At 30.9% G+C, this 23,775-nt stretch overlaps 3 protein-coding genes across 7 annotated transcripts in view; 2 read left to right on the forward strand and 1 right to left on the reverse strand.

Moving 5' to 3' along the window:
- The window catches only part of LOC130895627 (serine/threonine-protein phosphatase rdgC), a 40,269-nt gene extending 29,255 nt beyond the window's left edge, over positions 1 to 11,014 (forward strand). For all 4 annotated transcript variants that reach the window (XM_057803041.1, XM_057803040.1, XM_057803039.1 and 1 more), the window contains 7 exons: positions 789 to 869; positions 2,003 to 2,188; positions 6,305 to 6,557; positions 6,966 to 7,123; positions 8,621 to 8,714; positions 8,777 to 9,043; positions 10,774 to 11,014. In XM_057803041.1, coding sequence (XP_057659024.1) covers positions 789 to 869; positions 2,003 to 2,188; positions 6,305 to 6,557; positions 6,966 to 7,123; positions 8,621 to 8,714; positions 8,777 to 9,043; positions 10,774 to 10,937 — 1,203 coding nt within the window. In that variant the 3' untranslated portion in view covers positions 10,938 to 11,014. The remainder of the gene's footprint in view (positions 1 to 788; positions 870 to 2,002; positions 2,189 to 6,304; positions 6,558 to 6,965; positions 7,124 to 8,620; positions 8,715 to 8,776; positions 9,044 to 10,773) is intronic.
- Positions 11,015 to 17,706: 6,692 nt separating this feature from the next.
- Positions 17,707 to 21,966, forward strand: LOC130895633 (bone morphogenetic protein 5-like). The gene is made up of 4 exons (XM_057803055.1): positions 17,707 to 18,011; positions 19,207 to 19,620; positions 20,735 to 20,900; positions 20,958 to 21,966. The coding sequence occupies exons 1-4, from the start codon at positions 17,778 to 17,780 to the stop codon at positions 21,293 to 21,295; spliced, it is 1,152 nt and encodes a 383-aa protein (XP_057659038.1). The 5' UTR covers positions 17,707 to 17,777; the 3' UTR covers positions 21,296 to 21,966.
- The window catches only part of LOC130895636 (ubiquitin thioesterase otubain-like), a 31,457-nt gene continuing 29,636 nt past the window's right edge, over positions 21,955 to 23,775 (reverse strand). For both annotated transcript variants that reach the window (XM_057803058.1, XM_057803059.1), the window contains exons 3-5: positions 23,448 to 23,747; positions 23,210 to 23,395; positions 21,955 to 22,208 (exon numbers count right to left, since the gene is read on the reverse strand). In XM_057803058.1, the coding sequence (XP_057659041.1) occupies positions 21,990 to 22,208; positions 23,210 to 23,395; positions 23,448 to 23,747 (705 nt within the window). In that variant the 3' untranslated portion in view covers positions 21,955 to 21,989. The remainder of the gene's footprint in view (positions 22,209 to 23,209; positions 23,396 to 23,447; positions 23,748 to 23,775) is intronic.

Raw genomic sequence — 23,775 nt, forward strand, 5'->3', positions numbered from 1 at the left:
TTCCCAAGATATCCCATGGAAGATCTGGACAGGAACAATTGAGGAAGAAAACTTAGGCCCTTAGAGAGCGGTAGCAGCACAGCACTTGGAAAACCTTGGAGAAAAACCTTGGAAAAGTAGGAGGAAGGAATTTTCTAAAGATAGGTGATTGTAAGAAGACAGATCTGGACAGGATTAACTACCAGCAGCAAAATGTAGCACCACAGCACTTGGAAAATCTTGGAAAAGTAGCAGGAAGGAATCTGGATAGGATTAACTGCCAGCAGCGGGCTGTAGCACTATAGAAAAACAAGTGGTTTTGCCGATAACATTATGGGTAGTCAATGCTTTGAAATAGAGCCATGTGGTAAATTTGCTGTATCTAGTGGAAAAAAATTATATCTTGGAAATCCTCAAGGTATTTTTCAGTCTTTGTATCACTATTTATGAGATTTTTCGTAAAAAAATCGTCGTTTTGCTCCAAGAACATTTTTACTGGAAGGTATTTTAGCACATTTCACGCACCCCACACCTGATAAATTCATTAGTGAAATTTTAATTAACCCTTAATTAATATCGATAGTTTCATTAATTATATACGTCTCATTAATTTTATGTAGACCAATTAACGAAATTCCTTCAATTTATACGGTAATAAATCAATTTAATATTCAAAAATAATCCTTTCCAAGGGAATTATATCTATTAATTAATGACTCACTTCAACTATACCTGTATTTATATCACCCCTCAACACATTCAACGATATGAAACTTGCACAAATCGGAATTTTTTCTTATTTGTTTTAGTATGTATCTTTGTTAAGGCCCCCGTTAACTGACAGCTCAGCTCCTGGTGCTGAAGTTATAGATAAAGTCGAATGGAAACAGGTAAAACGATAAATTAAAATCTCGTGTCCTAGAATGAGTAACAGGGATTATTTCTAACCAAACTTTGTTCGTTTTCTTCGAGGTATAAACACAAAAAACGAAAGACACTTTGATGGTTTTACTTTGAAGTGTCTTTCGTATTAATAAACTTTCAAATCGAGGATTTTTTTATTCTTATCAATGGTTGGAAGGGAATTACTCAGTTTTTCATTTGTAGCAGACAAATTCCATCTTGGACGACTCGTTTTAATGTGGTCTTGATAAATCTCGATTAAAAAAATGCCTGCATCTATCTTGGATTTCAATTCTCGTAAAAACTTTCCACTAAATCTTCTTCCTCCAATCCTCCAAGCATAAATTCGTTTCTAGCAAGCAAACGGCAACAATGCATGGTTCCCAGAAGTACCTGGTCCAACAACACAAACACAAAACTTTATCTTTCGACTTAATCTCCTTTTAGCTCCATTCACTTTTCCCACAGATTCTTGGTTGGAAAATCTTCGACCACTGGGAAATTTTTTCAAGTCTGGGAATCCAAGGGTGCTAAATCTGGCGATTAGGTAGCAATTTAAACTTCAATTCATTAATTTTGGCCATGACCTTGCCTACAGATGCCTTTTCAGTCCGTTGTTTTGATTGTTCTTTTGTCAAGTGATGAAACGCCTTTATTTCTGTGTAACATCACTAAATACTCGATGGAAACATTTTTGTGACGCTGGTTTCCTTGTGGTTTTGATATACTCAAAACAGTCGTTGAAAGTTTTTAGAACAACCACTATATATGCCAGACCTAGCGCCGAGTGGTTGTTGCGTGGACTGAAATAGTGGTTTCGACGTTTCCATACTGATTTGGAAGTCAAACAAACCATCATAAATTATTTCTGATTATATAAAAAGGAAAATTTTATGTACAGGGTATTATTTTTACATTTACCAGTCTTTTTTGTGAAAGCCCGTCAAGATTTCTATCCAAACACCCGAAATTTTATGCCACGTACATCGACCACCTCAATTTCGAATACTGCTCGATTCTTTTCCACCAAAAGTGTCAATTTCGATCCCTGTTGCTTATCTCGTTATAGTTTAGTGAAAAGAAGGTTCGTCATTGTTTTGTTTTTCTTTTCGTATCGCAGGTTTTCGATATACTTTGGTCGGATCCGCAAGAAAATAAAGGCTGCATTCCGAATAATCTTAGGGGCGCGGGCACGTATTTCGGACCGGACGTGACGAAAAAATTTTTAAACGAAAACAAATTGCAGTACATCGTCAGATCGCACGAATGCAAACCAGACGGATACGAAGTTTGCCATAATAATTCGGTGAGTAAAAAAATGAGTTTTTTAGCAGCTAAATAAACGAAAAAAAAAATTTATTGAGAAAATTGCTAAAAGTATTCAAATAAAAAGTAGAAAGAATTTTATTTCGGTTTTTTATTAGTTTAGAAATGTTCAAAGTCGATTTTGGTTGGCCCTTATATAGAATCATTTCCTCTGCAGGGCTTTGGTTGAGACGTTTTGTAAATGGAGTTATTTCGTTTGTGGGTTCGTGAGGTTCAAATATTTTTTCAATTTATTTTGATTCATACCTATTATATTTTATTTTATTGTATCCCATTTAAATAATGTTTACTCCATTTTTCTCCATTTCTACAATATTCCACTATATTACCATAATTTTTCTCTTTATTTTGCTTCGTAAAAATAATTTTTTACTCTATTATGCCTGGTTTCAATATTTTTTCACTTTATTTAGCCTAATTTCAAAATTTTTCACTCCGTTATACTTAACTTATTCCAATAATTATGAATTTTCCACTTCATTTTGCTTCATTCCTAAAATATTTCACTTTATTATACCTTGTTTCAATATTATTTCACTCTATTTCGGTTTATTCCTATAATTTTTCACTTTATTTTGTTTTTTGTTTCAATAATTTCTCATTTAATTTTGCTTGGTTCCAATAATTTCTCTCTTTATTTTGCCTCATTTTAAATACTTCACTTTATTCTAATCCATTTTATTATTTCTTAATTTTCCTCTTCATTTTGCTCCATTCCTAAAATATTTCACTTTATTATACCTTGTTTCAATATTATTTCACTCTATTTCGGTTTATTCCTATAATTTTTCACTTTATTTTGTTTTTTTTTCAATAATTTCTCATTTCATTTTGGTTGGTTCCAATAATTTCTCTCTTTATTTTGCCTCATTTTAAATACTTCACTTTATTCTAATCCATTTTATTATTTCTTAATTTTCCTCTTCATTTTGCTCCATTCCTAAAATATTTCACTTTATTATACCTTGTTTCAATATTATTTCACTCTATTTCGGTTTATTCCTATAATTTTTCACTTTATTTTGTTTTTTTTTTTAATAATTTCTCATTTCATTTTGGTTGGTTCCAATAATTTCTCTCTTTATTTTGCCTCATTTTAAATACTTCACTTTATTCTAATCCATTTTATTATTTTTTAATTTTCCTCTTCATTTTGCTTCATTTCTAAAATATTTCACTTTATTATACCTTGTTTCAATATTATTTCACTCTATTTTGGTTTATTCCTATAATTTTTCACTTTATTTTGTTTTTTGTTTCAATAATTTCTCATTTAATTTTGCTTGGTTCCAATAATTTCTCTCTTTATTTTGCCTCATTTTAAATACTTCACTTTATTCTAATCCATTTTATTATTTCTTAATTTTCCTCTTCATTTTGCTTCATTCCTAAAATATTTCACTTTATTATACCTTGTTTCAATATTATTTCACTCTATTTCGGTTTATTCCTATAATTTTTCACTTTATTTTGTTTTTTTTTCAATAATTTCTCATTTCATTTTGGTTGGTTCCAAGAATTTCTCTTTTTATTTTGCCTCATTTTAAATATTTCACTTTATTCTAATCCATTTCATTATTTCTCAATTTTCATCTTCATTTTGCTTCATTCCAATTATTTTTTATTCCATTGTGCTTTATACCAATAATATTTCACTTTATTATGCTACATCAGAATAATTTTAACTTCATTTTGCTTCGTACAAATAATTTTTCACTTTATTTTACTTCATTTCATTAATTTTTCACTTTTTTCGCTTTAATTCAAATATTTTTTTCACTTTTCCCTTAATTTATTCCAATAATTGATAATTTTCCACTTTATGTTACTTCATTTAACTTTATTTTTCTTCAATCCAATAATTATCCACTTTTTTATGTCTCATTTGAATAATTTTTATTTTAATGTTGTTCATTTCACCAACTTTTCACTTTATTATACCCGATTTCAATAATTTTTCACTTCCATTTGCTTCATTCCAATATTATTTCACTTTATTTTTCCTCATAATATGATTGATTTTAACCTTTATTTTGCTCTATGTCGTTTTGTTGCAATTTTTTTTAAAAGTAAGAATTTGTAATAATGCTAAAAATTTGCAACGCCATTCTTTGGAGAAGTAAACAACCGCTTTCCCGGCTAACGACGCGACCAATATTGAATTACATCTCTCCTGAAGAACGTAACGTCGATCGACATATCTAACGATTCGTTATGGTGAGAAGAGAGTGTAATCCGCTGGCCGGTTTCGATGTTTTTGGATCTCATCAGATCGGTACGGCATGATCTTTTCCACGAACTTTATTTTTTTCTTTTGATCGAAGTTTTTTGACACTATTTCTCTCCGCAAAAAACCTATTCTTCTTCTTTCGTATAATGAATAAAAATTGTGCTGTTTTCCTATTAACTTCATTTCGTTTTAGTCTGCGTTACCTTATCTAATGAAAAAAGAACATTTCACGAAAACTTAATGAAAATGCGTGTGCTGTCTTTGTTTCGATTTTCATCAGAAAATTTAATCTGTCGGTGCCTGAGCTCGATAATCTCTGCATAGTAACACTCGTTTTTGTTAGAGATAAATTAATTCTGTTATCCCTTTCCTTCGCTTTGGTACATTAAATACAGTTAACTGCTGAAATTGGGCTGAAATAACTTTTACTTCGCATTGTTATTTGCTACGAAATGCCGGCTCTTTCTAAATTTATATTTATACAATGTACGTCAAAACGTAAACGATCGATTTGACAAATTTTCCCTTATCACATTACAAATTTTCAGTAAAATTCAACCAGTTCACTTTATTCTAATTTATTTTAATGTTTTAAAGTCTAATTTTATGGAACATAACATAAATTCGTTTACTATTACTGATGTAACTTGATTTCCATAATTTTTCACTGTATTTTGCTCCATTTCAATAACATTTTCACTTTATTTGGCTTCATTTCAACGTCGCTTGAATCAATTCCATTCATTTTCACTTAATTATACTTAATTCCAATAATGTTTCATTTTATTTTGCTTCCTTTTAATAGCTTTCCATTTCCAATTATCTTTCACTTCATTCCACCAACTTTTAGTTTCAATTAAATAATTTTTCACTTTATTATGCCTCATTCTAATAATTTTTCACTATATTTTGCTCATTTAAATAATTTTTCACTGTATTTTGATTCATTTCAACGTATACGTCGCCGAAATTCGTTTGAAGTATTCTCACTTAATTTATTTTAACTTTATTCTGCTTGATTTTAATAGTTTTTCACTTTATTATGCCTAATTAAGCAAGTTTTCACTTTATTTTGCTTTTTTCCAATATTTTTTTCCTTCATTATGGTCCCTTCAATAATTTTTCATTTTATTTTGTTTCATTCTAATAATTTTTCACATTATTTTGCTCCTTTGAAATATTTTTCACTGTATTTTGAATCATTTCAACGCCTGCGTCACCTAAAATCACTTTAAGTAACGTTATTCTGCTTGATATAATTTTTCACTTAAATCTATGTGATTTCAATAAATTTTCACTTTTATATCGTTGTTTCAATTAATTTTCACTTCTTCACTTTATTATGCCTCATTTAAATACTTTTTCACTTTATTTTATTGCGTTCTATTAATTTTTCAGTTTAATCTGCGTAATTTCAATAATTTTTCACTTATATTCGGTTGTTTCAGTAAATTTCCACTTTTTTACGCTACAATATAATAGTTTTTCACTTTATTATGCTTCATTTAAATAATTTTTCACTTTATTCTGGTCCTTTCAATAAGTTTTCACTTTATTTTGCTTCCCTTCAATATTGTTTTCACTGTATTTCATTTTATTTCAACGATTACGTGATTTCAATGTTTTTTCACTTAATTTCACTCAAATTTATTTCATTTCACTTTTACAGAACCTAATTTTATATATTATATTCACTCAATCACGTTTTTCACAAGCATCCATTGAAATATGCTCGATTTATATGTCACTCTATTATTTTTTTTGCATTTTTAAAATTTCCCTCCATACCTCCGCTTAATTATACTCCATTTTCTCTATTTCAACCCTTCGTTTTCGAATTTCAAAATTTCACCACGTTTCTTATAGGTAATTACAATTTTCTCGGCATCGAATTATTACGAAGTTGGATCTAACAACGGCGCTTATTTAAAACTTATGGGTCCCGAACTAGATACCCATTTCGTTCAATACATGGCGAATTCCGGTCGACGAAAACTCAACCTCTACCAAAGGATGGGTCTCGTCGAATCGGGAGCTTGCAAGGAATTGAAAATGCAAATCATGAACAACAAAATTCGATTAGAAGAGGCTTTCGCTGAAGCCGATCCGGAAAGCACAGGTAATTAAACCATTTCTAGAGAAGAAAAAAATTATTTTCGTAGTGGATATTGAAATATCAAACTTTTTATACGAGGTTTATACAAAAATTTTCGAAATTCACGAATTCGTCATGTTTTTAATCGTCCTACTAGTGTTTTTATTACATAAAACAACCAAAAGTCTCAAGGAACTACGTCTGGATTATACGAGGACCTCTAAGGAGAAAAAAACATTGCCCCTACACTGTTAAATTAAATATTAAGTTAAATTCCCTGGAGATAGTTCAGAAGAACGACAAGATATGAATATACTTTCTCGACGTACCTCATAGAAACACGAAAAACGAAAATTTTCGACTGGGTTTTTAAAAATTGTTCGTTGTTTTCCCCTTTTTTACGAACGTCGTAAAAGTCGACCTTCCTTCTAGGATATATATCGATCACTCAATGGTGCGTAGCGTTGGAAAACATCACCGGATTGCAACTCCCTTGGAGAATGCTAAAAGATAAATTGGTTACGGTTGATCCGGAAACGAACAAAGTCAAGTACCAGACGACGTTCGACGTCAAAAACGAAAAACTAAACGTAAGGATCTTCGAAATAAAATATCAATCGGTAGACGCCTCAATTATCCTGAATTATTGTATATTTTAACAAAATTTTAATCAAAAATTAATTTACTTACAGTTTAGTTTGATGGGTGGGATTAATCCAAACACACAGTATATATACACTTTCTTAAACACTATACACAATTATTAAATAATATATTAGATACACTTTTCACTTATTTGTGTCCACTACTCGTTTCGATTGTTAGAATTTTCTCGAATATTCGTCAATATTAGAAAACTTAACATTTCGTTACATAAATTCTATAACGCTCGGTATATTAGTAAATGAATTTAATCAACAAATGAATTCGAACTACGTTAAAATAACCATTACAAACACCCGATGTAAGACCGTTAAACTTTTTCTTATAAAATCGGTTGAAAAAATCATGGCACCAAACTTTCAAATAAGCAGACAGTATTCATATAGAATTAAACACAAACGTTGCCAAATTTAATATAAAATTTTAAACATCCTATTAAAACGTTTTTTTTTAAATTTATTTCTTAGAATTCATAATTTATCTCAACGTATTGATAATAAATTTTGCTTCGAAATTCTTATTATTATTATTGTTAATTATATTTTCAAATAAAAAGAATTAAATAATACCAAAACGATACTGACAACAATGTAAATATTCTCCAAGATATTACAACATATAGATAAAATGTTTCATAAATCATATATAATTATGGGTCATTATTCTTAATGAGTGGAAGAGAGAAAAAAATATATCTTCGGATCGACTCGGATGGGAACGTTCTAAACGAATTGTTTGTTTAATTACCACAGAGGACTTAACAGTGTTGTCGGATTGTAAAAAAATATGTAGAAAATAGTAAATTTTTTCGTAATGAAATTTATGTTAACTAACGTATTGGAAAGTAATTTTTTGACTAAAATATAATATTTTGGTGCGTTATAACTGAATTATCATAATATTTTCAAGATATTATTCTTATGCTATTCAATTTTATTTTTTTTTGAATTACCCAAAAATATGATGAATAAATACATAGAACTATCTGAAATTACTGGCAACGTTGCGGTTATTACCTTCTTTTAACGGAAATAAATTTTGACATAAGATTACAACGGTGCCGTATTTATAAATATTTTGACGATATTAATATTGCTTTACATTGATATTGATTTTAAATGAAATTTGGAACTTTAGAGAATAATTTTAATAAAAATGAATTTTTTCATATATATATCATTCATTATATAATATGAATTATCGTTGTAAATCCTAATTTTTCAAATAAATATATCCATATAATTTTATAGACAAATAAAACTGGCAACGATGTAATAAACTATATTAAACGAGAATCTTCGTGATTAAACACATAAAAACGTAACAAATTCGATTTATCATTTATAATATCTCGTAAACGGGATAATTGAGACGCTCTATACTCAAAACTCGTGTTCAAAAATGTTCAATATTTATTTTTCCAGTCCGTTCAAGGTGCTCATTCAGTTGTAGAAACATTATATAGAAACAAGAGCAGTTTAGAAGCCATATTCCATATTATCGACAAAGATAAATCGGGTAATTCGATATTTCAGTAAAATATAATCTTTCTCGTACATTCGTAATTACGATAATTTCAGGTTATATCAGTTTGGAAGAATTCACCGACGCTTGTAATTTGATTAAACAACACATGCCGTGCCCGGTAACGCACGAACAACTCGAAGACATGTGCAGATTGATGGATTTGAATAAGGACGGTCAAGTAGATCTTAACGAATTTTTGGAATCTTTTCGAATGGTCGATCCGCAATCGAGGACCAAATCGACTATGGAATCTCCGGAAACGGTCCGCGAACCTTCCAAAAATGAGACCAAATCTAACGAAAAAGACGGTAACAATAAAGGTAATTGATCATAATAATTATAAAATTTCGATATAAAATTGTTATATTTACGATCTATACTCTTTAGAAGACATTTATTGAAAAATCTGATTTGACTAATTTATCACCGTCCCTGGTATAACAGATGACTCAAGGTCAAGTTAATTTATTAATTCCAATTTGAACCACTAGATGGATCAGTCAACGTGAATATGAATTAAGTTGGTGAAAATGTCTTTTTACTAAATAATTTTATGTTGGTAGTACTTGGATTTCCGTATACAAATGTTATTCACTGTTCCGGTTCTATTTGTGATGTTGTGTTGATAGTGTCGCTTTTATAAATTTATTTTATATTTATTGTTTTATTTATTTGGTGAAATTTTGAAAAAACTTTTTAATAAATGTTGTGTTTCATAACGTAAATCAATTGATGTAATGCATTTAGGACTATAGTATTATTACGAAGATTTAAATTTTTTTACAAGATGGCTGCTGGGTATAAACAAAGCCGTGTTAAGGTATATATTTAAAAATATTTTCTACGTTTGGTTTAGGCTATTTTTATAATTAAATTATTATATTTCTACGGGAAAAATCTTTTTTTCACGTGGCTCATTTTTACAGTAGTTGCCTTCCAGTTTTTTAACTCCATAAATCCACAATATCACAAATTGAATCTGATTATCCGGTTAAAAAGTAAATATTTTTTCGTGTGCTACCCGATTAAAATAAATTTCGTTTTTGGTTATAAAAAATCGGAGATTTCATATTTTCAATATTTTTTATTGCATGTTTTTCGTTTATTCGACGTATTCAAGGTAAACATGAGACCTAAGTTTGAAAATTAAAAAGTTTTTTTATTGATAGAAATATTAATTTTATGAATTAAAAAAATTTTATACAATAAATTATTATGGATTTCACGTAACATTACAAAGAAACCACGAAAAAAAAGGTGAACTAACCTAACTAAAAATTTGTTTATTTTATTTGTAAACATTGTTTAAATTATATCATACGACAAAAAAATTTCGAATATAGTTTTTGTTGATAAATGGTAGAATTTGTGGTTTTTGTATTTTTCATTGGTCAAAAAAAAGTGTTGAAATTTTGATTTTTCAAACTTTGTTGTCATTTTTATCTTGAATTTTCAATCCTAAACGGAAATGGTGAAAACAAACGTTATTTGACATAAATACAGAGGTCAGCATAAGTCAGACAACGCACATAAGTCTGGCAACGCTGCCGAAAAAGATTAAAACGCGAATTACGAAACTGTGTTTATCGAATTTTACTAACAATTTCCGAACTCGCCGCTACCAAATCGTTCAAAAGTGTGGATGACGTAAGAAATTCTTAAAAACGGGCTCTGTTGCCGACGCGCCTCTTACTGGGAAACCGGTATTCGTAATAACTAACGAAAATATGGAAACAGTAGCGCTGGCATTAGTTGAGTAGCTTGATGTTCATTTTGGAGAATGGATAGGCCCACGAGGATTCGATGAGGGTTAAGTGACTAGACATCCTGTGATTTCTTCCTGTAAAGTTCCCCTTCAAACTGCAATTTGGCGAACAGCTTGACATGCTTCGCCGGACCTGCCTCTCCATTGATAAACCTAACCCTTATTCGAATCCCTCTTGTCATTTCTTTTAATAAATTCGTTTATACGCTGCATTTTTTTCTCTCAACGTAAAGTCGCCTAACTTATGCCGATCCCTGTAAAGGTGAACCGTGTTCATATTTTCAGTGAACGGTACAATAAATATAAAGGAAGATACGAACATAAAAGTACAAGTCGATATTCATCCAAAGATGGAAATCAACGGTACCGAACAGGAAACTTTAACTATCCACAAAAACAGTCTCAAGATGTCTCCTGTATTGAGCACTCGCAGGGGATCACAAATATAAATATTTATTATACTCATATCTTTTTATAAGGAAAATGGGATCAATATTTAACCATTAAAATTCTACTTTACTTGGTATATAGCATTTAAGTATGATGTATTTAATCGTTTATCATGGTTGTCAATTTTATTATACGCTTATTAAGTACATATATAAATAAGAAAAATCAGTGAAAATACGGAAAACTAATTATTCACTTTTTAATAATCGATCTCGAATTTTAAACATCGATACGAGGGTTAAATCATTATTAATAGTTACAATAACAAAAAATGTGTTTATACTAATTCATTTACATTTTTTTTTCTAATAACGCGGTTGAAATCATTATCTGATAGGTATTTATATTAAAGATTGAATAACTAGTTGAAAGAATGGGATGGAATTACGCAATTTAGGAAAAAAATCACTTACAATTGAATTAAGACCAATATACATTAATATTGCTTAGATTAGATAATTAATATAAACAAAATCATATATAAACTTATGAAAATTATAAAACATAATTCGAATTTATGAAATAATTAATTAGAACAAGTTATTTTTTCAAGTACATAACCTCAAATATTCTATTTGAGATAAAATAAAACATTCTTGATCATTTTTTGAATAATTCTACTACTAAACATCAATGTTTGTATCAAGTAGATCTGATTTATAAATATTGTGGATATGCATCACCATCGTAAGATCTATTATAACATCCAGTGGGGTATAAGTACAACAGGAATCATCAAAACTTATACTACAACGGCTGTGGAAATCTCAACTTCATCTTGCTACTTATAATAGTGAAAATAATGAGATACTGAGGGTGTATTCTGAGCATGCTAATGAACAGAAATCGTGGAATATGTAAAGAAAGCTTCTTAAAGAAATTCCATACAGAATATAGTGGAGGAATACCATTAAATGATACCCAGGTGGTCTAAAAATAAATATAGGACTGTAAATACCCTTCCGGATGCTTTTGAAAACCCCTTGCTACATATAATGGTGAAAGTAATGAGATACTGACGGGGTATTATGAGAAAAAAACTCTCCCCTTACAAATTTATAAACAGGAATCCTAGATTAAGTCTGGAAAGCTTCTTATAGAAATTCCATCCAGAATATAGTGGAAGAATACCATTAAATGATACCCAGGTGGTGCAAAAGCTTGTTAAAACCACATACTACATATAATGGTGAAAATAATGAGATTCTAAGGGGTTTTCTGAAAAAAATAACTCCCCTCTTACAAATTTGTAAACAGGAATCTTGGATTAAGTCTGGAAAACTTCTTAAAGGAATTCAATCTGAAATATAGTGGAAGAATACCATTAAATGATAACCAGGTGGTCCAAAAATAAATATAGGAATGTACATACCCTTCCGGAAGCTTGCGAAAACTTCCAATTGGTAATTAAAGAAATTGGAAGATGCATCCTTTAGAAATAGAGAAGTCAGAAGGTAAAATTTAGTTTCAGCCATGGCTGAGTTCATTGGGGAACAGCAACATGATTTTGAAAACATTCTGGAAAGAGGTGGAAGCAATCAGAGTTTAATTTGGTCCTGTCTGGTCATAAAATATCACCATTATCCTAAATTCGCTTGTTGAGTGTTGAGTGTAATCCACTACAAAGTCCAGATTCGTTCATCTTTGAAGTATTGATCGCACCTTTGGAGCTGGACTCTCAAATATACCCCGAGGATGCTGGACTCGATACCGAAGAGAACAATTCGACTTGTAGACGATCCAGAGTTGACCAGAAAGTCACCTGACTACCACCTACAGAAGTTCTGGATCAATACCCACAAGGGGGTTTTGAGTTCTATAAATTTTATGGGTTTATATACGAGATGTAGTGTTTTAGAAAATTCGCTTAACTATATTTCTAATATCTACAACATATCTTTGAAAATAAAAAAAAAGTTTACGCTTCTTCTATTAAAATCAAATCGGTAAAATTTTTCTCTATTAAATGTTGTTGTAAAAAAAATGTTTATGTATTCGACTAAGATTATTAAGATATAAATTTAAAAAACAATCCGTTATAAAACATTTAATTCGAAAAAAGTGATCACGATTTGCAATAATTAAGCTCAATTTCAAAATTTCAAAACAATAGGGACTGAGATAAAATTCACAGTGTCCACTTAAAATTTTTTTAATATTAATATTACGAAAAAAAGTTATTCTCCGTTAAAAAAATATACGGTCTAAAAATTAAAATACAACCGATAGATTTTGAAATTTTTCAGTTGTATACAAGGTATGATAAAAAATATTAATTCCATTTAAGCGCGAATTGATTTTTCTACCAAAAATTTGATAACATTTTAGTTTTCGAATATAACAAAATTTGATAATTCTTCGATTTAAATTACAACTCTTCGATGACCTTGACCTTGGGCCTTTTGAAAATTCGATATAGGATACAACCCTCCGATGATCTTGACCTTGCAACATCCTAACCTAACTCATTTTATATTTCAGTGTGGGTCAGATCTTGCGTTGATACTTAGCACCTCACCCTGACTACCCTTTGATCGTATTCCTATCGATTTAACCTCCACCCATAATTATTTCTATGAGTATCTACGAAACTCAATTTATTTATGCTTATTAATGCTTTGCGCGCCTATATAGTTCAGATATATTTCAGATATATTTCAAGGTCAAAGTCACCAAAGAGTTGTAACCTTTATAGATATGTTGGACGTTTGTAAACAAACGGTTTTTGTTTGTATACATTCTCTGTCAAGTAACCCCAAAAGAAAAAATCTAACGGTATTAAATCTGGTGACCTAGTTGGCCAAAAAAATCTCTGTATCTGTGTATTACTCTTGCAAAATCATAGTTTTTTAACGTTTTGCTATATGGCTGTATATCCAAACATAGTTTACAATTTTAAATAAACTTTCTTGATGATAATTTTCGATTTTATAAAGAATGAAGATACTTTATTCTTGAGTGGATTTCATATTTTTTTCATGCCTCGTATACGATTGAAAAATTTTAAAATATGTTGGTTGTATTTTAGTTTTTACTCCATGCAGAACATTTTACGAAGAATAACTTTTTTTCGTAATATTAACAATAAAAAAGTTTTAAGTGGACACAGTGTATAATTCAAAAACGAAACCAGATAAGTTATTCTTCTTCTTTTCCTTGTAACTTGGCACAGTTAGTAAATATTGTGCAAGTTATCTTAAGAGAATCTGATTGGTTATAACACAAAAAACGACAAAGTTGTAAAATTAAAAGATGAATTTGTAAGAAATGTCAAAAGTAGAAAGTTGTATGGATTAAAAAAAACTGCCCGTTCTCTAATATAAATGCTTTCATAAATGTTTAATATATAGGGTGTATTAAATAAAAATCTTCTTTCAAAAAGTATCAAGCAATAAAAATATAAAATTTTATTTTTTAACTATATATAAACTATATTTAAAAAAATATATATATTTAATATCACTATATTCAAATCTGGAGTTAGAACTGAAATACAAAAGTCGATTTTTCTAAATTTGGAAGCTTTTTTTTAGTAAAAAATTCGATGTTTTCATGTTTAAACCTACTGCTCAATTTCTTAAATCTAAATTCGTTTATTGGTCAAGTTATTTTAGCATAAAATGCTCATTTCACGTTAACAATAACACCACCCTGCATCAAAATCTATGACGAATGAAAATAGATCTTCTTTAAGCTGATTTTGTGGCCTAAACGACAAAATTCTGTACCCGGTATGAAAAACATCATGCAAACTTTGAACGCATCGTGTAGTACTGGCTTAAGGTTCCAGCCTTCGTCGAATGTTCGACCGTACGTTGAAACGGGAATTTTGACGCAAACTTTGAACGCATCGTGTAGTACTGGCTTAAGGTTCCAGCCTTCGTCGAATGTTCGACCGTACGTTGAAACGGGAATTTTGACGCAAACTTTGAACGCATCGTGTAGTACCGGCTTAAGGTTCCAGCCTTCGTTCAATGTTCGACCGTACGTTGAAACGGGAATTTTGACGCAAACTTTGAACGCATCGTGTAGTACTGGCTTAAGGTTCCAGCCTTCGTCGAATGTTCGACCGTACGTTGAAACGGGAATTTTGACGCAAACTTTGAACGCATCGTGTAGTACTGGCTTAAGGTTCCAGCCTTCGTCGAATGTTCGACCGTACGTTGAAACGGGAATTTTGACGCAAACTTTGAACGCATCGTGTAGTACCGGCTTAAGGTTCCAGCCTTCATCCAATGTTCGACCATACGTTGAAACGGGAATTTTGACGCAAACTTTGAACGCATCGTGTAGTACCGGCTTAAGGTTCCAGCCTTCATCCAATGTTCGACCATACGTTGAAACGGGAATTTTGACGCAAACTTTGAACGCATCGTGTAGTACCGGCTTAAGGTTCCAGCCTTCATCCAATGTTCGACCATACGTTGAAACGGGAATTTTGACGCAAACTTTGAACGGATCGTGTAGTACTGGCTTAATATTGTTAACACAATATTGGAGTGAAATTGGATTAAGAAATTGTACAAATTCTAGACGCGATAGATAAAAACGGAGAGAGTATATAGAATCATCATAAAAAACATTTCAGAAACAACTATTTTCATTAAATAATCTGTAAAAAAATTTTTATATGCAGGGTGATTATAATAGTCGAAAATTTTGAATGAAATATTTTTTATCTTATTAGTAATTTAATATAGTGAAAATAAATTTAATGAGTTACTGCATTCCAACTGTCAACTCAATTATTCTGTGATTAAATCGAAACTAAAACTACAAAAATATCATATACAGGGTGAGTGATACAAGTTCAGTGCCTTCTTTGTCCTTATTATATTATAGCCTTCATTAGTGTTTGAAAATGCTGTGCCATATCAAAGTTACGGAAGTTAGGAATAATCTTGACTTCCACATTACAAAAATACAGGGTTGCGATATGTTCTACGAGGTATTTCGAAAGTTATAACCAATTTTCCATAAAAATCATAACAATTTCAATACCCTGTATAATCTAAGAGAAATTCAAGAATGAAGTTCTGTTGCGGATTCCAATAGTAGTGAAAATTATTTATTTTGTTAATAATCATTGAATCTGATATATAGGGTGCATCAAAATACTAATACATCATTTTTTCGATTTTTGCAAATGAATCACCTCGTATTTTATGATTTTTCACAGAAAAATCAAAATATCTCAAGAATTAATAATTTCAAATAATCGAGAAACTAATGTATTACTATTTTGATACACCCTATTTATCAGATTCAATGATTATTAACGAAATATGAGTTTTTGTAGTGAGATTGTGGCAAAATTCCAACACCAAAGTGTACTAACTCTAATATATTTCCGAGCTTTCGTATACTTATGTATTTATCGTCTGGGAATTAATTTCTATCAAGCGTAAATTTCAATATTGCTTTTTGAAATCGACGAAAAAAAACACGAAGCTTAAAACGCCGCCATTATTAACTAATTAATTCCCAGACGATGAATACGTAAGTATACGAAAGCTCGGAAATACATTAGAGTTAGTACATTTTGTAGTTCAATTTTGCCACAATCCCACTAAGATAACGCTCATAATGTAGCTGACAAAGACTTGGATAGCTCTGTCCTTCATGGTTTCTTCAATCAAATTCAGAACATTCTGAATGTATATTTCAATTAATATTTATTGTAATGTGAAAGTCAAGCTGATTCTAAATACATGGTGTTCAATTTAAAAAAAAATGTAGCTTTGAAAGGCTAGCTTATAATATTTTAAAGGACCAAGGAGGTATTGAACTTTATCACAATAATCAATCGTCTTGTTTATTTTTTAAATTATTCATTTTTTTTCTTCAAAAATTATAAATTGAATAACAACTCCAGGTTGATTTGAATTTTCTATTATATAAGTGAGAATTTGAACACTATTGACCCGTCCTGAATGTACATATTTAGTTAAAATTTTTTTTGACAGTTATATACATGTAAGTACGTATTTGTTTATTAAAAAAAATGTCTGAAACAGTCTAATTTTTTTTTATGTAATATATAAAAATAAATGTATATTCCTTATAGACGCATTTTATTTTCATCCAACGTTAAGTTAGACGCATACCACGGGATCAAATTGTGCAAGAAAATCACCAAAAATAATTTTTTTTTTCTATTTTAAACGACAGATATCAAATTTTGAACTCATTCCCTCTGGTATCGAAGAGGTAGCACAATAATCAAAGTTCGTGATCTACTTGAACTTACTACAGATACGTAAATACCAAACAAATCGAAAATGTCATCCAAGTCGCGCGTGCCAATTCTCTAGGAGCAGCGTAGCTCCGCACAAATGCAGCTGTTTGATTCGCTGTCTCTATACAGAATCAATTTCTCCCCGAATCAAAACGTCTCGCCTGGGTTCTTGTAAGTATGGAACAATGAGAAGGTAGTGGGGTGTAGGTATATTGGTTTTTCCTAAAACATAATCAAAACTTGTAATTTTGATAGTAACTGTATTTAGAAGATGAATGTATCTGCATCTGTATACAACTCAAGTAGCACACGTTCTGAATACGTTGTTCCCTTATCTCGAAACTTAGCAACCTTCATAGCGGTTTTGAAATTGTGTCGTTAAAACTTTTGGTTAAACCCTCGTAAAAATATTTTCGCATGTCGATAAATTGGTTCATGCATCAACCCACGCCGAAAATTTAACAAACTAAAACCGTTTAAATACTTCTACTTCAAAACGTTTAGAATTATCTACTTAAAACAAATTTTCATTTTGCTGTGTTACATTATATCAATCTACTAAGGTCGCTTATAGTAACCAGAAGTTTTTTTTTATTCGACAATGGGGAAATTTTTTTTATTGATGTTTGTTGTTGAAGTGGTTTTATCACAGAATTCAAATAACAGTGGAAAAAGTTATTTTTTCAAAATGGGTAGAAATAATAACGAATTCAAAGTGAATAATAGGATTATGTATCTGAATCACAATATCACCGATCTTGAATATCCCCTTTTGGAGAGGAAAAAGTCGTACCATACTTTTCAGAATTCAGATAAAGCACAACAAGCACCCAAGGTAAGTTTCTGCCATACTTCAACGTCATTAGGGAATTATCGAAATAGGCGCCATAAATAAACTGCTTTTAATGAGGTTCCTGTTGTCTTTGTTCACGTATTGTGGCATAGTAGTCACTTCCGATTTATTTATTCTAACATTAGAGTTTTTTGTTATCGATCTCCCACTCAATTCGAAAAATTCAATAAAACCTCAGAGTGTATTCTAAATCGTCCTCTACCTATCCACACTCAAGTCAAATTTATATTCGCTGGTAATTTTTTCAAATATCTTTGTAACTTTGCTTCAACTTTAACCAAAATTCCAGTTATTTTTCTTAATTTCTTTTTCTTTCCATTCAAATCTGCTTTTTTTTAAATACGCGAGTAGAAAGAACATATTTTAATAAAAAGGAGCTTATGCTCGTTCTATTTCCCAAATAAATAGAAAATACGAATTTACATAGAATCTGTTATACAAAATTTGCTTAAAACAAAAAGAAATTAAGACAAATAACTGGAACTTTTGTGAGGGATTTGAGAAGATGTTTGAAAAACTTACCAGCGAATATAAATTTACTTTGATTTGAACACTTGAGTATAGATAGGTAGAGGACGATTTAGAACACATTCCGAGGTTTTTTCGAATTTCTCGAATAGAGCGGAAAGTCGATAAAAAATCAATTCGTTGCATCGGCAACTCGCGCTACGCCCTCGAATTCGCTTTAGAACGAATAACTTTTTGTTTTCTCGGCGCCTCAACAATGTTTAAAATTTGAGTTCACCAAATCTTCAATCATTTTATCAAAACCCTTTATAATAATGCAAAAATGTGAACAATTGGAAGAAGAAGTTGTCACTAAACGCAGTTCGGCTTGTTACTTTTTTACGTATTTGATATCACTACAAATTCAATAAAATTTACTTTGATTTAAACACTTGAGTGTAGATAGGTAGAGGACGATTAAAAATACATTCCGAGGTTTTATCGAATGGAGTGGGAGGTCGATAACTAATTAATTTCTTCAAAACCTCGAATGTTAGATTTGATAAATCTGAAATGACTACTGTGCCACAATACGTGAACAAAGGAATGGTTCACAAGCGATACCTAAGTCGCAACAAAACATAATTGTTCATATAAAGTTGTGCGACACAATAAATTCTAAAGAACCGACTATTTTCAAAAAAATAACTGCTGCTAATTCAATTTTCAGTTCGACTTTAGTTATTATTTAGACAAAGAATGGGAATACGTTCACGAAAGCATTCCAATAAACAAATCACGCTTACCGTCTTTCCTTAGAATATTTTATGACGAGGCAACTTCCCATCCAGATACTTCAATCACAAGAAGAATACTTTTCAACAAAAACTTGAACGCATCGACACCTATCCTCAAATTCAATCTGGACAATATCGATCCCGAATTGAATGTAATCGACGCTGATTTATACTTTTACTGGCCGTTGAAAGATACGTCGAATATTTTCAAGGAATCTGTTGTAATAAGATTGTATCAGTATGAAAAACAATCGTATGATGATACCGGAAACAGTTCAATAAATAACCCCGACATTCATAAGCTGTTCAATGTTATATATGTGTCCAAAGCGCAAAAAGGATGGCAGGTAGGTTAAAAATTAAGCTACTGAAATTGTTTTACTTCGTCAGATATCCAAAATGGTAATTAGTTTATTCAAGATTTCCTTTTCTGGTTTTTGGTATTGGTGTTTGTTATTCTGTAGTGACTCCATACCTAGCTACTCTTCTTGCAAACGGTTCACTCCTTCCAGTAGGTCATGGTCTTCTTCGAACGGCTCTAGTCGATTTTGATTAACGACTTTCCATTGGGGATCTTGTTTATGCGATAGAAGACATCATTGATCCTTTCCTTGATCAAGCATAGACCTTCCCCGGAAAAAATACCTTTTTTCCGCGGGTTGTGAAGCCGTACTTTGTTCCCTTTGATCTCCAAAACCGCCGTTTGGCTTCCGTGTCGTATCGTTTTTTCATTATATCGCTAGCAACTTGAAGATTTGATTGGACCAATACGTGTATGTCACGAATTCTCCTTCTCAATTGACTAGTATAAGTTAGGTCTTCTCCAGGCCGACAGCCAAATTCAAAGTCCTAAGGAAGCTTCATATCCCGTCCAAAAAGTTTTGCAAGTGTTTTACTGGTGGATTCAGTACTAGCAGATCGATAAGCCATTGCAAATAGAGATGAAAACTGATCACAATCTTTCTGATAGCAGGACTGATATCTGCCAATAGTTCTGTTCATTCTTTAGACCATTCCATTTGATTGTGGATATAATGCGGTCGTTCTGGTGTTGTTTACAAGTTTTCTGGAACATACGCCTCTGGAAGTTTCTTTCTTGATCGCTGTGGACTTCCAAGGGCACAGTTGTGGCTTCTTGATTAGGGATTGCGTAAATTCAGCTTCTTTTAGTAGTCTGCTTCTAATTTCAATATATTCCATGATATTGAAAAGGGTTACTTCCATTTTAGACATTTTTGAACCGATTCATCAAAATTTAAAAAAAAAAATGAAGAAAATTATACCAAAATCACTAAACACCCTTACAGATTGTATTGTTGTATAATCCAAAATCAGCGCCATCTAGTGACGCGTGATTTTTGTCAATAGAATGAGTCTTCTTTTTTTAATTCTTTTCCAAAAGTACAGCGTCGTGTAGATTTGGGGGGGGGGATACAAAATGTCATCGATCATTTTTTGTAGATGTTCAAAGTAAAGAAACCTATAGATAATTGGTTGAATGGGGAAGAAAACTTAGGTCTAATTTTAACAATATCTAGTTATGACACTAATAAATTGATTGAAGTATTTCATGATAAAAATATGGGAAATTTTAGTACTTTCATAGTGGTTAAAACACAAAGTAACGGTGAGTCAAATGAAGCTATTATATAAAAAATGAAACAACTGAAATGTGTCATTTTAGATTCTTCTTCAGTATTAGACGATAACGAAATTACCGATTACGATACGAATTCGCAGTGTAAAATACAGGAGTGGGTGATAAACTTTCAAAAAATGGGATGGGACAAATTTATCATATTCCCCGAACAATTTTCCGCTTTTGATTGCGTTGGAAAATGTTCGACACCTGATAAAAACGATACGAACCATGCGAAATTTTTATATATTTTCCAGAAAAGAAGCGCGTGTTGTGTACCTGTGGGGTATCAATCGTTACCGATAATGTATTTTGATAAATTTAGAGATATCGCGATTAAGAATTACGATAAAACAATTATAACTAAATGTGGTTGCAGATAATAATTTTTTCGCAATAATTAAGTAAAATTTTTATTCAATGCTTATTAATATCACTTTCTACTAAAAAAATTCGGAAATGAATTGAAAATTTTACGTTTACTGCTTTAAAAAAATGCTTTCATTTTGTAGAACTGTTTGCATTGAATCTTACTTCTAAAATTCTTTTTTTCTTTCATTCCATTTATTTTGAAAACAGGAGTAAAACAATTTCCCAAAAAAAAATTAAATATTAAAAGGACCTATCTACATATTATAAGTAAAGCTATATCAAAATAGAGCAATCTAACTAATTGTCAAATGGCCGCCGTGGGGTAAACAAATGCTTGTAACGTACGCTTCTGTGTGGTTTGTGAAGTTATTTGTTGGATTTGAGACTTTATTATTTCCAGTTTTATCGCAAAATGGCCTCTCGAAGAATTGCTACTTGAAGAAATTTCGAATTTTCTCTCGGAAAAAAAGCTTTGTACAGCACGAATTGGAAACTTAGCTCCATTCGTCTAATGAAAAATGGTTAATTCCACCTAAAGTTTCACGTTTGTCATTGTACTTTTCAGCTATTATTGGGTCATCACACAATAAGATTTCGTCAAGCTATTTTTTTATCATATACATTTTTTCCAGGAAATTTTTTTCTTGTGTAATCACAATAAAAATAAAAATGGTGTTTTAATGATCATTTTTTATTTAAAGAAAATCATTGGTACAAAATATCATAATGACCGGGACGGTATAAGAGATGAACAGTCGGGGTACATCCTTCAGGTAGATCATGTTCAGTACATATCTTTCCGGTACCTCTATCCATATAAACCACACGGACACCGGTACGCAAAGCAGCACAAGCTGCAATTATGTGAATATGATCGCTCTCTTTGTACATCGGTTCAACTTCTTGATGACAAAAATCGGCTACCTGAAAAAACATATATAAATACACGGAGTGATTCATATAAACAATAGAGTCTATGAAACCGTGCGCCCTGAATAAAAACAAATTCTGTAGAAAACAAAAAGAAACCATTAATTAATTGCCTCAAATAATTCGCAAAATTGGTTTCTAATAATTACCCTGTACAAAAAATCAATTAAAAAATACGTAATTATCTAGATGTTATGGAGATAATTATGCTGAAGAAGAATATATATAGGGCACAGAAACCACCCCTTCAGATACTTATTTTGTTGGAAGAATCAAATAATTGTAATAATTATCAAGTTAGGTTAGGGTAAAAAATACTAAAATTTCGACGAAATCGGAGAGGTGTAACCTGGATAATCACCTAAAAGTATTTACTGAACACACTGTTTACGTGGATTTCGATAACCATGTTACCATCTTTTGAGACTAAAGATAAACTAAACTTATTACCATGACTCACCTTTTTTTTACTAAATTTTCCCACCCAAAAAAGCGGAAAAACCTCTTTGGAGGGAATCTTGACATTTATACTACACTATAGAGTGGGCTATAAGGAATTGGTCCTTTGTCCACATCCCAACTATTCTAACATTTAGCAATTTATCCAATAATATATTGTTGGATACATTTAAAAGCTTCAAAAATACTAAATGTAAGACCAGTTTAAATAGGAACAAAGGGCCAATTCCGTACAGTCCACTACATAGTTAAGTAGTCGAGGAAGATTCCCATTGGAATTAATTTTTGTGAGAATAGGTTTATTGGTTTGAAAATTTAGTATAAAACAGGTAAAACAAGTAAATAGGTTTTAGATAGTGTTTATGTGAGTGTTGGTATAGTGGAATAAATAAATAGTGTGTTCACTATGAATATCACAAACAGTTCCAAAAAATCCAAATATTTATGAGAAAAATATGCTCAACTTGCAAAAAAAAGTGTATGATAAAACACTTTACTGAATCAATTATATAATGAATAATATTTAATGTACTTACAGTTCTGCCTCCTTCGATAAAACAACTATAAAAATCTTGATCCCTTTGTAACTGACCACTAGTTAACAATCTAAGATAAACTACCATGTAATCTGAAAAACCTTGTTCATTAAACACATTATGCAAGTCCTTAAGTGCGTCATCGATATTGTCGATAGCTTTAAGTCTCTTCAGTACCTCCATATACTAAAAATCAGGTCGAAAATAATTATATCATATAATATAATCAACAACTTACAGTATCATAAAAATCTTCAACTGTAAACTGCTGAAATCCGAGTGATACTAAATCCTCTTTACTATTTTCAGCATGCGTGTAAAATTCATTGAATTCGTCTTTATTTCTAAGGAGTCTCTCTATATTAGCGTAACTAAATGCCCTGAAGAAGCAATTACCGTCAGGTCTTGTTCTACGAATAAATTTGTATCTGGTAGCAAGATTACTGACTTTTTCTAAATATATATTATCGGAAGAGTATTCGTTATTGAGGGACATTATTGGTTCCAAATCACCTACTAATGGAATAGTATCTGAAATCTACGAGTGTTTGTTAGTATCAACATAA

Source organism: Diorhabda carinulata, chromosome 6 (genome assembly GCF_026250575.1).
Source record: "Diorhabda carinulata isolate Delta chromosome 6, icDioCari1.1, whole genome shotgun sequence".
Classification (NCBI taxonomy): domain Eukaryota; kingdom Metazoa; phylum Arthropoda; class Insecta; order Coleoptera; family Chrysomelidae; genus Diorhabda; species Diorhabda carinulata.

What these genes read in the sequence shown, in the direction of transcription:
- LOC130895633 (XM_057803055.1), top strand. Translation starts at nt 17,778, where the DNA reads ATGGGGAAATTTTTTTTATTGATGTTTGTTGTTGAAGTGGTTTTATCA. An exon ending in AAGCGCAAAAAGGATGGCAG is followed by an intron (nt 19,621 to 20,734) that starts GTAGGTTAAAAA and finishes CATTTTTTGTAG; the next exon opens with ATGTTCAAAGTAAAGAAACC. An exon ending in GGTTAAAACACAAAGTAACG is followed by an intron (nt 20,901 to 20,957) that starts GTGAGTCAAATG and finishes GTGTCATTTTAG; the next exon opens with ATTCTTCTTCAGTATTAGAC.